General features: G+C 33.4%; 1 protein-coding gene across 3 annotated transcripts in view; it reads right to left on the bottom strand.

Annotated features, from left to right (window-relative positions):
- Nucleotides 1-1,271: 1,271 nt before the first annotated feature.
- LOC117323488 (extended synaptotagmin-1-like) overlaps nt 1,272-18,590 on the bottom strand; it is a 66,849-nt gene continuing 49,530 nt past the window's right edge. Inside the window, exons 19-28 of one of the 3 annotated variants that reach the window (XM_033878741.1) lie at nt 18,404-18,490; nt 17,863-17,946; nt 17,472-17,579; nt 16,644-16,924; nt 16,269-16,315; nt 13,552-13,602; nt 9,577-9,691; nt 8,762-8,858; nt 8,187-8,298; nt 1,272-7,795 (exon numbers count right to left, since the gene is read on the bottom strand). In XM_033878741.1, the coding sequence (XP_033734632.1) occupies nt 7,638-7,795; nt 8,187-8,298; nt 8,762-8,858; nt 9,577-9,691; nt 13,552-13,602; nt 16,269-16,315; nt 16,644-16,924; nt 17,472-17,579; nt 17,863-17,946; nt 18,404-18,490 (1,140 nt within the window). In that variant the 3' untranslated portion in view covers nt 1,272-7,637. Of the gene's footprint in view, nt 7,796-8,186; nt 8,299-8,761; nt 8,859-9,576; nt 9,692-13,551; nt 13,603-14,017; nt 14,642-16,268; nt 16,316-16,643; nt 16,925-17,471; nt 17,580-17,862; nt 17,947-18,403; nt 18,491-18,590 lie in introns of those variants that run through there. The other 2 variants (XM_033878743.1, XM_033878744.1) reach the window with 2 other exon arrangements.

Here is an 18,590-nt window from a genome sequence, read left to right as displayed (position 1 = left end):
ATGGCGGGCTAAAAAAGATACAAAATTTTACTTTAATCTTTTGGTCTACTGACCATGACTTTTGTGGTCAATTGACATGTATAATTCTGGCCAAATTTGCTTTACAATATCAAAAAATGTTCTCCAGTGGAGAGGCTACCTAGTATCCATGTGAAAGGCTCTATAAAATTTGATATTTGGACCCAATGACCTCACAGTAATTTTTGACCTATGTATTTTTGTGAACGGAACATCTCAAATTTCATGTAAACAGGTCAATAAGGCCACACTCAGATTTTTCCATTCAGGGTCTGAAAGACCTGCACACATCCTTATAGCCAAAGTGTAGTGATTTACAAAATTCTACACCTATATGCACCCTATTGGAATCTTATGTAAATACTGTGTTAATTATGGCCGGCCCAGACAATGAATTTGTCCTTGAACCATATGTGACCTTGACCTTTGGTGTATGGACCCGAAATGTTGGCATCACCTTCTCTAACTCACTGTTATTAAGAGTCATTATTAGTCTTCAACTAGAACTGTCGTCCAGAGGGCCAACTCATACCCCCGCCCCTCTGGTGAAGATTTTCCAACAAAAACCTGTTTTTAGTGAACGGGTTACCACAGCAACCTAAATTTGTGGGGGAAAAACCTCCATGCATATGTACACGTTATGAGTCCCTAACATTCCTGTGTATTTCAAATGAAATCGGTTGATAGCTATATAGGAGTTGTCCGAGTTGTCTTCACAAAGTTTTCCACAAGAATATGAGTATTGAAACCTGGTTACCATGGAAACCAAAAATTCTGTAGAGAAATATCATGCATGCACATTTACACATGGTCCCTATCACTCCTGTGAAGTTTGATTTGAAGCAGTTCACAGGTTTATGAGGAGTTGACTGGACAAAATTCCACCTCACCCAAAAAACGAAGTATAGTGACCTGTTTACCATGGTAACCACAAAATAACAACATGATAAAGATTATGCACATCTACAATGTATAAGGGTTATTGCCATACAGTTTCGATGAAATTCCCTCAGTAGTTTAGGAAGAGTAGCCGGTACATCATTGTGTCTACAGACGGAGGGACGGACGGACAACCCGATTCCAGTATACCCCCCTAACTTCATTGCGGGGGGTATAACCACTACTGATGCATCTACTACTAAATGCCATTCTACATGACTGAAGTTTCAGACCTACTACAGTCCTTACACCAGACGAAGAAAGCTGCAAATATATTTTTTAATGGAGAATAAAAAAGTATAACAATAACATGATCATTTTCACCATTTATTACCATAACAAAATAGCAGTTAATGACAAGAAATGATTAATGAAAAAATAGGGATTGATAATGATTTAGGTTTTACTACATTTGTCATTCACTAAGCAAATAATACAAGCGACGGTTTATAAGTGAAAAATGAACTCTCTTCCATTACACAAGATCTATTCCTAGTTTCATTTATCATCAATTCTATATCACACTAACAATTTAATGGTTGGTGGTTGCCGTGATGACAGACTTAATTATGATAGATCATATTTTAACCAGAAAAGCTGGAGTCTTGATGACAAAATGTTGTAACTTTTCTTGTATAGCTACAAAAGACATCAGCTATCTGGCTACTAAAATTGTTACAGAGCTGCTGTCAATTTTACTTTTCAATTTATTCCATTCTGTTGTTTGTAAATCAAAATGAATATTTCTACTTCTGTTGTACTGTGAATCCACAATATTTTATGCATACATATTATTTAGAAGTTAATTATATACTATTCTCTAATAATTAAGTTTACACAATACTTGATGGAATCAATTCGCTATTTACATGTTAAAGTATTATCTTCCTAATTGAACATGCACATATGTTTAAACCTGAATAAGTCTGTTAATTATCATAAGATTCTAATTCTTAAGCATACGACAAAAATATTTGACGATTTTTTTTTTCATTTCAATTAATATAATTGGGAGGATAACTCTTTAACAAAAAATCCAGACCTTTGGCAGATTAAAAATGCTTGTCAAATCTCGGGTGAATATGAAATCGCAGTAGATTTGAATTTTGCATTAGTAATAACCAAATTTATTTCTTAAAATATGTAAATAAATAAAACCCCTCATAAAATACAATGATTCACAGTATCATCCAAACATATACAATGTAGTATACATGTATATAATATTCCACATAATTTCACAGCATCTTGGATGTACACAGGGAAATAATTGTAATTCATTAACAACATATTTGTAGCATTTTATTTCATTTTCACAAATACCTAATTGTTTGAAACCCTCAAAACACTGATGCTATTTTCCCAATTTTATGACAGGGTTCTATTCCTCAATAATCTGGGAAAATCGCTGTGAAATCAATCGTAATAGCGTACATCAATCCTTCCTGTTGGCCCAGATGAACTTGCACTGGGGGCCCTAATATTAATCTGGGAAGAAACTATAATAAATGGTCAGACAAATAACCTTGTAACAGGAGAGGAAAAATATAACCACCAGAAAGGGACTCAAACCTGGGACCTCCAAAATCTATAAAGGGAATCTCTAACCATTTGAGCTACCTTGCCAATGGCATTCAGGTCAGTGCAGTTCTGCTATATTCCTCCCTCCTTTAACAAAGACTTGAGCCCGAGGATACATGCATACCCCTAAACCACATCAGTGGGTATTTAGTTGGGTGCTAAATGTAACAAGGGAGGAAAATTGCAACAACCAGAATGGGACTCGAACCCTGGACCACCAAACTTTATAGACAGATGTTCTGGGACACAAACCCCGGTTACTTAGTGGAAGTTGAGAAAGAAGTTCCTTTTGCCACATATGCAACCACCCAAATATGTATATCTGATAAATATTAACTTTCATTCTCTGGCAGAAGGCTTTCCTGGAGCATCAAACATATAACTTGAAAGCATGACTATCATATATACACACAATAAATAGAATATATGTCAATAAAAATATGTTTTATGATATCGGAGCAATAATGGCAGAGATTATATCACAGGTAAAGTAACAAATCAGCATTCATAGGATATGTAAACAAATATAATATTGATTTTATGGTGGATCTAGAGCGAGATGGCTGGTAGGGGTCGAGAGGTCATGTAGGAGTTGAAAGGTCAAGGGAGGGTTAGCAAGAGAGCCGGTAGGGGTTGAGAGGTCATGTAAGAGTTAAGAGGTCTAGGGAGGGTTAGCAACATGTAGAAATTGAGAGGTCAAGGGTGGGTTAGCAAGAGAGCTGGTAGAGGTTTAGAGGTCATGTAGAAATTGAGAGGTCAAGGGAGGGTTAGCAAGAGAGCTGGTAGGGGTTGAGAGGTCGGAGACTGAGGTCATGTAGGAGTTGAAAGGTCAAGGGAGGGTTAGCGAGAGAGCTGGTAGGGGTTAAGAGGTCAGAGACTGAGAGGTCATGAAGGAGTTGAGAGGTCATGTAGGAGTTTAGAGGTCAAATGTGGGTTGATTATAAGCTGTGTGGAGGTTGATAGGCAAGATGAAGGTTGATCTGTCAAATAGGGGTTGAGGTCAGGTAAAAGTTGATAGGTCATAAAGGGGTTGACAGGCCAGATAAGGAGTTGATCACAGGTCTGGAAGGAAATGAAAGGTCATGTAGGGATTAAGAGGTCATGCAGGTAGGGAATTGAGAAGTCAAGAACGGTTAACAATTAAGACGCGTTTGGGCTTATAGGCAAAATAGTGGCTGATAGGTCAGATTGGGTTGAAAATCAACTTTTAAAATCACTCCAGGGAACTGAAAAATCTACATGCGATTATTGATTATTGATATATATATCTTTATAACGTAATCTCCTGTTTCTGTATGGAAACTTTAATGTGTGTGTTGATATTATACAGTTTTTGTAAAAGATAATAACAGTTCTACTGAACAAAGATCTATTATAAAAGAATACTTTTTTCTTTTATTTCTGTGCTTATTCAATTAATATTCATTCTATTCATGTATATTGTTATCTAATTTAAAACTAACTACATTGTATTCTTGATAGATGAAAATGAATTACTTTAAAATATAATTTCATAGGTTTTATTTTTTAATGATTAATCTCAAGAACTTAATTTGAGATTCAATATCACAACCATGTCGAAATAGATCAACAGAACAGAATCGCTGCCACCTAGTAATTAAAGTTTATGACTAAATGGAGAATGATTTACATATAAAAAATGCATGATATGTAACATTATAAGATTAAAATCTAACCTTTGAGCCATGTAGTTCAATGCTTTAAGGTTGAAACGTTGGGGGCTAAACATTGACTCTACGCATTGATTCTAAAGGTTTTGCAAGGTGTCAATATCAATATGAACACATACAATGTACATGTACAAAATGGTGTTTTACAATAAAAAAATGCCCAATCATCACCAGTCAATTCATTTGTCAAATTGTGTGACTTATAAGTCTAAATTATCATTTCATATAATATTGAAGAATATTTTTATTTCATGCAAAAGTTGGATGTCTGATTCTGTTTACTCATTTTTTTTCTAATAAAACTGTTAGTGGAACTTCAGGTTAATTTTTTTATTTTCTAATTTTGGGTAAAAAGATGTACAGGTACTTAAAAGTTTCTAATGCATACGTGTTTACAGAATGTGTTCATAATCAAAAGAAGCTGATTTGAAAAGCTGATCAATTGTCTTAAAGATAATATTAATAGGATAAGCATTAATAAATACCCAGATAAAATTGCTAAAGTCAAATAATACTGACAGCTAGACAAATGTTAGATAATGATATAAAATGATAAACAAGATATTTCATACATATAATTACACAGCCCTTCAGCTAAAACAGCTTGATGATACATAAAAATATTTCAAAACATTACATGTTTCGATAATCCACATTTAAATAAGAAAAAACAATTATTTTCATAAAAATACCCTCAATCATCACAATATTTCACTGATAAAAGAACAATCATCATAAAATTTCACTGATAAAAGAGTCTAAGGGTTTGAAAATAATCCTCACACCTACACCAAAGAAGACATTAAAAATATAGAACTCCTTTTCTATAAATTGACTTATTAGATTTAAAGAAAAATCAGAGACTAAAAGGCAGAATAGATGGAAAACTAGCAGCATGCCGCATCAGAATTACACCCAGCAGGAACCAAATTTGCATTAAACACATGATCTGTCTAGGCCAAAGTTAAAGCTACACACATATAAAGTATTTCTGAACAAGTCCATTTCAAAACGATTCAAAAAAAAATCTATGAAAAAAAAAATTGACAAAATGATTGGCACTAGGTACTTGAAATTAATTTGTGTTTTTTTTTTTTCTCATGAAGCCTAGCTTGTTTCTAATTATATCAAAATAAAAGAATATACACAAAATGCAATTATAGCACATGGACTAGCAACAATATATATGGGACAAGATAAGACTAATAATAAGAAATAAAATACGTAAGAGAAATATTATGTGCTCTTTAATATTTCTTTGTTATTTTTATTCCTATATCACATGTATACCATTGCTTGCCTGGTAGTCATAGGGCAACATTGTAAATTTGGGGCGTAAAATTGTCTAAAAAGTTTTCTACATAATACAAAATCTCCGGTCAGATTATTTGCACAATATGCTACATTCCCATAACTGAATCAATACTTTGAAAATAAGATCAGGTAAAAATTTATCAAATCTTTTATGGTCCATAATGAATATCACCTTTTACCATAGATACCTGAGATTAAGACACAGGTAAAAAAATGACATGAAAAATGATACTCAGGTTGACATTTGCCAGACAAAAAGTGTTTTATGACAATCTTTCACCTAGCTTTACCCAAGTAGAATAAAAAAAAAATGTCCATGCGATAAAATATATACAAGCATATATAAATTTTTATATTTCTGAGAATTTCCAAAATGGTTTTTAAAAATGTGTAATTTAATAAGAATTTTTCAAATTAATTACCTGGTATATGATTTTAAAGACACAATTTATAAAAAAATCATTGAAGGCAAAACAAATAAAAAATTCTCAATATAATAATATAATCTTTCCTTTAGTTAGTGATGGTAATCACATACAAAGATTGGTGACGGCCAAGGTCATTTGAAGTATATATATGTTAGTGAGTATTAGTACTATAATTCTAAACATAACAAAATTAACATAATCACATTGCCTGGTTGGTAACAAAAATAATTCTCTAGTATCACAAGAAAATGAAATAGAACAGAATATTCAACACATGAAAACTAGTTTTAAACAAAACAAGAGGCCCATCAGGCCTGTATTGCTCACCTGCTTTTCTTGATATATCAACAAACAAATAACTTACAATGTTTCAACTTGGTTGGAACCCAAGTGGCACAAATCAAAAACCATTATAACAGAAACATTTTAATGAAACAAGCCAAATGGAAATTAGAAGAAAATATCTTGACCTATCAGAGAAATAGTCAATTTATTCAAAATATCTTCAGTCATTCTAGAATAATAGACTTTCAATGGAAAAAAAAAAACAACTAACAGACACCAGACAAAGCACTAGGTTATCAACACAGTTGGGCCAGATAGAATCTAATGAAAACAATAAGCATACAGCTCTTTGAGTCCCCAGCTCATTGAGTCCCATGGGTACTTGGAATGTTCAATATAAATAGGATGGATAAAAACAAAAACAAATAAAAACAACAAACAAATATGAATGAAATCTGAAGAAATAAACAAAAGGAGCAGAAATATAAATAACTAAGATTTTTTCTATAATAATAATAAACTCATCCCCAACATTGTACAGCTTAAGTTTCTCGTTATTCAAAAAGCTTAACACTAAAAAGAAATTTATTATCACTAGGATATACATGTATATACAATGTATTTATATATATTCATATATATGTATATATAGGAAAGGTTTGGTTTTTTTTCTTTAGAATTCCAACATTGAAGTTGTTTTTATGCAAATCTAGGTACATAGTGTAGTGATATAGTAGACACAGGTACATATATGTGTCACAAACCAGAATAAGAATAATCAAATATGCTTGTTAGATACAGAAAGTGTTTCCGGAATCTCTTATACCATATATAACCACAATATAATGTTGATTATGACTAATATCACCAGTTCATGTACAAAAGGGAGGAGCATTCCAAAGTTAATTAGATTGACAATTATATAAAACGTAACTATACAATAAATCATAAATACCATGCATTGTCTGTAGTAATAATGCTATACACTGTTGAAGCGTAAAATATCAAAGAAATGGCAAAAAGATTAAAAATGCATAGAAAAAAATGTAACAGCTTACAGTATATGAGATAACCTATAATTTTATAGGAGAACCTGGAGTATCAATATTGTGGATGGACAGGGTTTCCTTTGCCAGCACCTAATTGTATATTGATCAGAATCTTTCAGCATATTTCAGGCAGTTTCAGCTACTTTAATTTGCCATCAGCACTTCATTTTCACAAAACCTGTCGTTGAATCGCAATAACAAAAATAATCATCTACAATTTTTTTCACACATCACGATTTCTGAATCAAACACAAACGTCCATCACAGATTTAAGAGGAATTTTTTTTTTCAAATTAAGTATTTTCAATTTCAATGTGATGCTATATGGAAAACTAATGAATTTTCTCTTTTCTAAATGACCATGATTTGTTGAAGCGGCTCGCCTTCCTGTTGACTAGACGAGGGTTAGGTTTGCCCTTTGTCAGGAATACCTCCACGGACACTCCTTTGGACATGGGTAGCCATTTCTGTATTCCTCCCTCCTCATAATCTTCAAATTCAGAAAAAAACAAATTATAAGGATGTTTCAACATGCAGCTTTTCAAATTTCACTACAGGAAGATTTTGCTATAAAATCTAAGTTGGATACATTCACCTTCAATTCTTATAAAAACTAAAGGAAAGTATTTTTACCAGCTCCTGGCTATGCATGTACTTTTGAAACTTCTAATCGTCCAATGTTATTTGCTTGCATGAATTCAATCCTTCATCCAAACATAATATTTGCCAAAAATCAAAAAAAGTTTCTTTAAATTCTCTACAATAAGACCCTTAGTGATCATGAAATTTAGTCAAGGTTATTTATCTCAGCATGATTTGGGCAGGTGAAATACGATATAAAAAGCACAATTGTATTATTATAGTATCCTGAACTGTTTTACCTTTAAAAAGGTGTTCCAGGGTGAATGATTGCAGAGCAATATGCTCCTTGTGGTCCAGTTTGATGTCCAATACGAGAAGAGTGTCTACATTTACACCTGCTCCGCGATCAATCTGCCACAAATACAGCATGCAGGGGTAAAACATTGTTATTGTCTTCGTAGCACCTTGATTTTTTAATTTTTATTTCAGTAAAATTTACAATAGCATACATTAACACATTTCTAATAAATAAACAAAGTAATGAACATAGTTTATTTTTAAATTATTTTTTTTTAAATTCATAATCTTCCCAAATCTTTCAGTTTTTATTTTGTCCATCATAATATTACAAGTTTGATATCTCTTGCAGCAATTAATTTATATACATGAAATAATATCTCTTGATCAAATGTCTTAAGCTGTAATCATCCTAAACCATATCAAATTTAAAGTTGTGAAATATCAAAAACTACCTGGCTTCTGATATCATTCACTGGACAGATAAATATAAAACTAAATATATCATGAATTAAATCTGTAAAAAAGAATTTGTCTATCAATCATCCCTACTTGTATACTAGCTGTACTACAATACCTCAAAAGGTGTGTTGAGTAGGGGATCCGTAACCTTGACCATGGGTGACTTGGCAATGACCCTATTACCTGACAGCAATCTAAGGCGTTGACTAGGACTGAAAAAGGTAATGTACATGTATTATTATAAGGCACATCTCAGACCTCAAAGACAAGAAGAAAACTTCATTTTGTAGTGTATGTGGTACAGGAGATTATGAGAATCAGCTTTACATCTGTACCTAGAATAGACGTCACTCATAATTAACTTAAAGATCATTATAAAGTACTTGTGAATGTGGAGTTAATATTGGTAGACAATTCATTTTGACAAATGGACAATGACTGTTGGGACCATAGGACCAACCTGATGGACTTTCCCACTCAAGACCACAGACCTTTTCAATCTAAATTTATCTATATTTAAACTAAGTGAGTCAGAATGACTTTTGACCTCAATGTGACCTTGACTTTAGAGATGTGCAAGACAATATGATGTGGTACAAGACACAATGTTTTGTCCTCCCACATGCATTCGTAAAAAGCCACAAAAATTGATCCATTAAGTTTGACCTTGGGGTTGGGTGCAAAAACAAAGACAAAAAAATTAAATTTAGACCTTACCCTTATGATACAAATCTATCCCTGTTTCTTTAACTTACTTTGTACAACAAGTAAAAAATTGGCTCAGAAAATATCAGAAGGAGGGACAAAGTGAATCTTCTGCTTCCTCTAAATATTTAAATACATGTAATCATAAAAATGTTTGTGTCTGGGACCAGTTAATGGAGAGTGAAAATTCTACCTTGATCCATCCTGATTGCTATAGTTACTTACTTGTTGATACGCACTTTACAGTATATACTGGCAGTATCAGGGAGGGACAGCCCCCTCACCCGGAGGAGGCGCCCAGACACACTGTAGATACGCTCAATGCCAGCTACACTGCTGTCTGTAACACACAAGGAAAAGGAAAAGCCTCATAAAACAGGGGCATAGGTAAACTTGTAAATACTATAGTTTCTCCACCTCTTTTTTCATTTTCTTCTTTTTAATGTACTGGTATTTATTTTTTCATCAATAAACCTACATGTATACAGGCATTTATTTTTTCATCAATACACCTACATGTATACAGGCTGTCAGGATTTAGGGCGTCTTTTATTGAGCTTTCCTCATGTAACAAGAATTACAGATACTGATAATCATTTGAAAACTGAGCTAATTTTTTGACATTGAACAAAACACAATGTAAACAGATTATTTTTTTCTTCTGGTCCAGGAGATGGATTTATAGAACTTGAAAAATTTGCTTCCAACTCCAAATAAATTTTTGTTTAGTTATTTTATACAATTTCTCATTGTTCACTGGAATAAAATAATATTTCTATAAAATATATTTCATATACAGTAATAATACTCCCTAAAGTCAGAAGGGGAGGTAATATTATATACTAAACAGGTTAACAAACTAGAATATAGAATTTCTAATTAGCTAACATGACAGGAACCCAATATCTTGATGTTCTACATTACATCTCGTATGACTCGCATCTCTTACCACTGCAAGTGTGAGGTAGAATTCAACCCAAGGGTATGTTTTTTTAAGTTTAGCAAGCAGTTTATCACAAAGACTGAGATACACTCCATCTACATTAAACAGGGTGTTAAATTATCTTTCTAAAACTTCCCTTTCATTAAATACTGCAAAAGGTAAGTAATTGTAAAATGAAAGCATATTGCCATTATATTGATGGCACAAGAAATGTTTAATTCTGTTGACATCATTTGAGTAAAACATGGTCATGTTACATAAAGTGATGGTTATTTATGATGTTTTCAGAATAAGAGTTGTGACATTTTTACAATAAGATTAACCCTGGTGAGCACATCCCCTATGTAGGGCAGGAATGTTCCTGTGAAGTGTGAGAGAAAATGTCTCTCTGATCACTTAAATACATTAACAGCGTCAGTGAAAATGTAAATTGAGTATTATCGTTCTAAAGTTACTTCTAATCATTACCACGGTACCATAATGGGTTACCAGAAGTACAGATCCAATAATATCCAGAAATGTCAAGCTAAAATATCAATCTAAATGTAATATCTTGTATTGCAGTGTAGAGTATCGTAGAGGAATGGGAATTACAAGTCTATAATTTCAATTAGATTGGCAAAAATATGTTTTCAACCTACATACAGGTATGACTTACATGTATATTATTTTGTACTTTATTGTGACATCATTAAAAAATTTCACCTCAGAATCATAGGTACAGATTGAAATTTCTTTTCCAAATGAAGAAAAAATCATTATATCTTATGATTTTGATTCATGAAAATATCAAACATTTCCTCCATTCATGCAGGCTAAGGCAGGTTTGAAATTGGCTAGAAAACCATGGCAACAAGTTAGATTCCAATAATTACCTGCTGGTATCAAGAACATCATTGATTTCTCAAAACTTGATCATGAGAACAAACAAAGTTACAATGCTGGCACATGCATATGTACCATATGTATGAGTTCACACCATTCAAATATTGTTCCTCTTTTAACTAATACATTAGTTTCTTTATCTTTTCTTATTATCAACAATAAATTATTAGCTGAACAATTTCTTATTCAGTTAGTAATGTACAGCATATGCTTGCTACATGGAAATAGATCTAGGATCTAACTGAATGCATAAAATTCAAAACTTGCATGAAAATTAAAGCAGAAAACCAAAGTTGCACAATTTCATTTGCAAACTGAAAAAAATTTAAATTCACCACCAAGTTATCAAATTTAAATGTTCACCACCCAAAATGGGGGGGGGGGGGGGGGGGGGGGGGGGCAGCATGGCATAACAGCTATACAGATTCTGTGGAATGACATATAAAAGTACTACATCATATGACCATGAAAATCCCATGAATTGATACCATGTAAAAACTCTGATTTCTGCCATTAAAAAAGCCATAAAAACATCAAATATTCACACATGTGCACTCCCCGTGCCAACAAATAATCCAATATTTATAAAATTTGTAAATCTGAGAAAGAAAAAAACAACATTTATTCCTATTATCTGAAAATTCATCATAGATGATCACATTTTGAGTGTTTCTGACCTTTTAGTTTATACATGCCAAACTACATTCCATGAGCACTGCTACTACCTAACATGCAATGCAAATATGTGGTTGTGAGATAATTTAAATGTCAATAAAAAGTCACTGAATTTGGTGATGATTTTCTACATATCGTTATAGTGACCTTGACCTTAGCCGTGGAACTCTGAAACACAAAGTCATCTGATGTTTTGTTATAGATGACCATCAATGAAATTAAGCTGCTAGAGAGATGACATTGGTTCAGGATGAGATGAGATGAGATGAGATGAGATGTCTGAGGATTGGGATGGAATGAGTTGGACATCCGAATAGCATCATCTCCGCCACACAGTATACATGTACTGTTAACAGGGACATCAATCTGCACCGTTCACACAGCCTGTATATGAGATGGCTTATTTGTTTGGTTTATTTTGGTTTAACGTCCTATTAACAGCCAGGGTCATTTAAGGACGTGCCAGGTTTTGGAGATGGAGGAAAGCCGGAGTAACCGCAGAAAAACCACCGGCCTATGGTCAGTACCTGGCAACTGCCCCACGTAGGTTTCGAACTCGTAACCCAGAGGTGGAGGGCTAGTGTTAAAGTGTCAGGACACCTTAACCATTCAGCCACAGTGGTCCCATATGAGATGGCTATCCCTGAATGAAATAAGGAATAATAATGAAGGAAACAATAGGAATTTTCCAGTGGAATCATTTCTAAAGCAAGGAATGGCTTTATTTTCAAAAGATAAAACAGCACATTGTGTCCAAGACCAGAAATTTCCATGCCTTTCTATATTACCAGTTCTTGGTGCAGCTTAAATCTTGTGAAATCCTGGAAAATTGAATTAACTACATTTATGGTTTTTACCAATTTATTGCAATGCTGCTTATAGAATGTCGAGACAAAAAGCCATATTTACACCGATTCATTTCAAGCATTAGCCGACTACATGCAGAATAGCTGATTATGTTTCTAGCAAAAAAGAAGCTTCTAAATCAGTATCATGACTCCAAAGTTTATAGTTCTGAAAAAGATGTTTTTTTTAATATTTTAACATATTTTGTATCTGGCATGTTCATGAAAAAATATAAAAGGAAATGGACAAATGAAACAATCATATATCCCAGCAATGTTTAAAACAAATACAACTCATCAATCTGAACAAGAATTTTACCTCATCTAATCTGTCACCTTGAAAGTCAAACAGTATAACTTAATATATTTGAGCAAAAATAAAATCTTTTCATGCAAGGAAGTTACTGGCTATCTATCACAAACTTTGGTATTACGGTTTTGTAAAGGAAGTACAAGTAGCTGTTTTTTGTTGTTGTTTTTTTTTTAATTCTTTTTGACAATGACAGGTAATTTCAGACAAAAAGACATCATGGCTTGGAAGAAGTCGCTTAAAGAAAGAAAATATTGACAGAGAGATGATACTCTACATGGCAAAAGTTAACAGCCATTTTGTAACCAGATGACCTATAAACAAAAGTTTTCATGCACTTACAAAATAAAACAGATTCACAACAGTTTGATATACTCCATATCTACGGTTTGTATCACCAGATTTCTCTATATACACCGTAAAAACCTGTACCAATCAAGATTTGTGCAACAACAGAAGATAACTTCATGCTTCACGTGAACTCTAGCCATATTCATGACCTGATACGTCACTACACTGATTGCCGAGATTTAGAGCGTTACCTGATGTACATTTCTCCTTTTTGCTGTGGTTTGAAGCATTGCCACTCTTCCCTATTAAGTAATATTGTTTACAGTGATAAAATGATGCAAGGATTTTAAAGGTCATGACAATGAATATATAGTGGTAGTAGCAGAAAGCGTAGACCTTTCTTTAATCATGCATTTATTTATTATTACATATGTATTTTCTTTGGGTGTATTTAGTCAAAACTCCAATTAAAACATACCAGGTAGAGACAAATTAAGGAATACAAATGTGAGTTTTTAAAATTTATGCACTAGAAAAAAAATGTATTTCAATTTAAAAAAACAAAATTATAAATAAATTAATGGTAGATTTGGCCCTAACATTTCACAATTAATATTTTTTTCAAAACCAATTATTGTATTTAAAACATCTCACACTGAACTTTTACTTACTTAAGAAAATGATAAAAAGTAACTAATGTAAAGGTAATGATTAGTAGTAAAAGACCATGGCGGACATGGAATCAATGTAAATGTATATGGAAGATAATTTTATAGTGACAATAGAATACATTGGATTGTAGATATTATTTTCCTCTAACTCATCATTTATCAATCAAAACAAACAAGACTAATACAACGTCTACCTTTAGCAACAGTGATTTTTACTGCAGACTTTCTGACCGCCAAGCCATTAAATAGTAAATACATTGTCTTTATAAGTAGTCTAATATACATGTATACAATTCTTGACATTTTTTTTTCTGTAAAAGTTGCAACTGACAAGGAATTCCATATAAGTTAAAGGCAAATGTGTTGTCATCACATACATCACAAACCATTAAGAAACTGGCAGTAATATCTGTACATGCAATTTGAAGTTTAATGATAAATTTGTACTCTGTATATATTTATACATGACATAGGGATAGCTGTGAATCATTACAGGGTCACCACCACCATGAACAATGCTGATATACAATAACATATATTTACTGTACACAATAACAATACCAGGAACTGTATGGCTACAATATATCAGTATATATATACAGGGGCTGCGCGGCGAGGTGAAAGTACTTGCCAAGAATCAAGGATTCTTCGGTTTCAGCTGCTGTGGTAGCTGTGTTAGGTATATACACAATTTAGTAAAAAAAATGTGAACAATCACAACGAAACTTCAATGTGTAATTTTACTTTAAAGCTTGTTTGTAATCTATTCTTATATGTAAACAAACATATTGAAATGAATTCTCCATATGAGGCTATATTGAGATTTTGCAATGACTATCATTTTTAAGATGATTTTTTTCCTGAAGAGATACTGTCACTACATCATGTTAAGTTTCCTATAAAGACTTTTTGATTGATGTGCCACAAAAAATTCTATTTATTTCTATGAATACTGGATTGTAATGCTGTTTCATCTTTTTTTAGATTCATCAGTGGTGCTTAAGAGGCTAAAAATGTGGAAATCCAGTAATCTAAATTAACAGACACTCATCAAAAACAGCATCAACGCTACACATCTAGGTGGTATTCTACAAGGCCGAAAAAGTAATTACTTGGTTCTAAGGCCTTCCCTCACTGCTTTGAAGTAAAAGAGAAAAGCCCCTCATCTCATACATTTTTCCTTGTTGAATAAAACAATTTCTTCCCTCATTATTCTTTGAAAGAAGAATGTGTGGAAAAAGCATCACAAACAAACCTTTTTCCTGTAATATCCAGATTTTATTTAACCATTAAATTTGAGGACATGTTCATTAATGTTAAACAGACAAATAACCATGTTTCCCTCATTTGTAAAGAAGTTTATCAGAAAATTGATAAAGAATGGTTTGAAAAATTAAAAAAATCTTATTTTTTCATCAATAAAATGATGAAATTGGCACAAGAAACCAAGTAATTAATTTTATTTAGCCTAAGCTCTACAAGTTAAAGGAGAAGTAATCTCTGTTGCTGAAGGAGGGGGAGATAACTCACCCAAATAAAATGTACACCCACTGGTAGCTAAAGCTATACTAAAATTGGATCTCATTTGATTTAGTAAAATCAAGAAAGGATGTCACTTGTCATAATGAGTGTTTATTTTGACAATATTGATACAAAAAAGTATGTATTTAAAATAAGTTTCTGGAGAAGTAAAAATTGAGGGTGTGTTGATTTGGGTAGGGGTCTATTAGCATGCAACCATCCTGTTCCTTAGGACATTTACCAAAGTAAGGAGAGGGTATTTTTTTGAGATAAAATACAATTAGCATATTAATATGACAGCAACTTTACTGGGAAGCCATGCATGTCACCTACTAGCCCCCACTAAAAATAGTAACAGTGACCTTGACCTTGACTCAAAAAACCCTGAAACTCTAACTTGTCCGAAAAATGTTCCAATATCATTGGGTGAATTTCGATCAAAATCCTTTAAGGAATGAAGCTGCTAGAGCGCTGACAAACTTTGGGGTTACACACGTGCATGTACAAGACAAATGGTGGGGAAACCTGTAGTCTACCTAGTTTCACCGGTTGGGGACTAATAATACATAATACTACATGTACCTGATCAAATGGGTAACTGTTATCACAGCCAAGCATTTCTATCGATACAATATACTCCAACAGGAAAATAGATTATTTATACCATGATAGGTATTTGAATGTCAATATTGTTAAGAAGATCTGTTTATGCCAAACCAAACGGCACAAATAGAGCACACTGTCAGAGTTAATCGTGATATGTTAATTGTACTTACCAACAGATATGTTGTCGCCGTGATGCAGCGCAGTGAACGAATTGGTCCTGTAATATAAGTACAGAGTAAGTGGGGCTCCCATTGGCCTTTCCCCTCTAATCAGGAAACTGTTATGTGATTTTCACAAACTCTATGAAAATTCAAATGGTCATGCATGACCTAGCTATGACCTCCATAAATAAATCCCAAATATTTTTATTTTATTTTATTTCAAGTTTGAGACAAATTCTTCATGTACTTCTCAAGAAATAGTGATAACAAGGATTGTTTCCTGATGATGGATGGTTGACTGATCACAGACGAAGGGAAATTTGAATAACCAACCATCTGATGGTGGGGAGGGGGGGTAATTATTGAGAGTTTACTTATACGTACGAGTCTGAATGTCTCATTCCTGACGGAAGTGCATGACCATGGGATGACCTTCGTTTACCAATGTTTACGTCAGACACAGATCTGTGTAGTCCACCATTGCCAGAGTTCTGAAGAGCTAATGACTCTGGATCCTTCCGTCCTGTCCGAGGAAGTGTAGCACTGACGGAGTTTTGAGTGGACTGGGTGGGCCTAGCTGCCTGAAGGTTCTGTACCTTTACAGCCCTTGTCTCCCCGGGTGTGCCATTAGGTGGGGGCACTGTCACAATGACTGGAGGGCTTGACTGAGTAGATACAAGTTTACAACATTAAACACGTACTTACATTTTCATATCATTCTGTTTTTCTAGCTTCAGATTAACAAATGAATTCACTAAACAATATCGGATAACATATCATAAGTGCTACTAATAGAAAAGACAACTTCTCGAATTGCAATCCTGTAATTGGTGTAGGTCAAAGGGCAAAATGTAGGTGAGACTTTCGATACACGACACACTGGCTCACATAGGTGAACTCATGCCTCAAGTATGAAGTTCCAGTGACAATTATAGATTGAGCCCGGATAAGCTTTCTCTTTTATGCAGGTCAAAAGGCAAAATGTAGGTCAGAGTGACCTACTTTTGGTACATGCCCCACTTGGGTGAACCCATGCCACACGTATCAAGTTAAAATGACTTTATATGAGAAAGAGCACAGACAAGATAAAGAGGAAGAATAAAAGGAGGATGGAAGGATGGAAGGATGGATAGACAAAACACAATCACATAATTCCCCATCCAGGGATTAACACATTTGGTAAAGGTGAGACATTTTTTTTGTTTTACAAACCATGGTTGGGAAATCTGCTTTCTCAAAGACCTCATCATCAGTAGGGGGAGTTGTAGGCACACTGGATTTCTTTGAGTTCTCTCCCTTTTTACTCTTCTTCTGTGCTTCCTTTTCAATTGAAATCAATTGCTCTAATTAGAAGTTAAAGAACCTTTTATCTTGTTTAGAATATCAGATACTCAATCAATTTGTATTTATGGTTAAACCTGTATCATATAATGTAGAAAATACTCAGTCTGGAAGATGTTTTTAATATATCTAATATTTGTATCTTTTTACATATCAGTTCAAAATTCTTTTTGAACAAATGTATTATTAAATCAACTATTAGTTTTTAAAATTCCGATTTGTAAATAGTAATTCATTTGAACTTCAAATTTTCTTGACTTACAATTGTTTCTTTACAAGTCACATTGCACTTTATCTGGACTCGGCCATGCTTGGCTCTCCCCAAGGTCAGCCATTCTGGTTTAGCCTATAACATCAAAAGAGAGACGTATATCTAACATACATTCATATTATAGTAATCATCAAGACATACCAATATATCAGATGAGTCTAGCAAAGAATATAGTTGACAGCGATGGTATGGAGAGAGATGGCGGAACAAGTCTTAGTTCTGATAGGTTGTAAATGCATACAATATCTAACTTGCCTTCATATCATGATGGGTTTGGGTTTAAAACAGACCATAGATATCGATATCAGTACAGCTGTATTTTGCATTATGTAAGTTTATGAAGTATGTGTCTGATTGTGAGTATTATGGGGTATATGATTGAGGATTTTAATTTGTAGGAAATTTAAATGGAGGGCTTCACCTTGTAGGAGATTTCCTTGACTGTGAGTATTATGGGATATAAGATTGAGGACTTTACCTTGTAGATTTCCCTGACTGTGAGTATTATGGGATATAAGATTGAGGACTTTACCTTGTAGGAGATTTCCTTGAGTTTATCCATCGTCAACATGACTTTTCCCAAGAAGTCTCTCGTGAACACATCTTTGTCATACAAGTTCTAAAGTTCAGTAAAATTAGAGAAAAAGTCAATACAACAATGTTTGACATGCATGTATTAAAGATTTTCTAAGCATTTTTTTTTTCAAATGCTGTGAAAT

Source organism: Pecten maximus, chromosome 3, assembly GCF_902652985.1.
Source record: "Pecten maximus chromosome 3, xPecMax1.1, whole genome shotgun sequence".
Lineage (NCBI taxonomy): Eukaryota > Metazoa > Mollusca > Bivalvia > Pectinida > Pectinidae > Pecten > Pecten maximus.
Note: the sequence above shows the minus strand (reverse complement) of the source record. Positions and strands in the feature narration are given on the sequence as shown.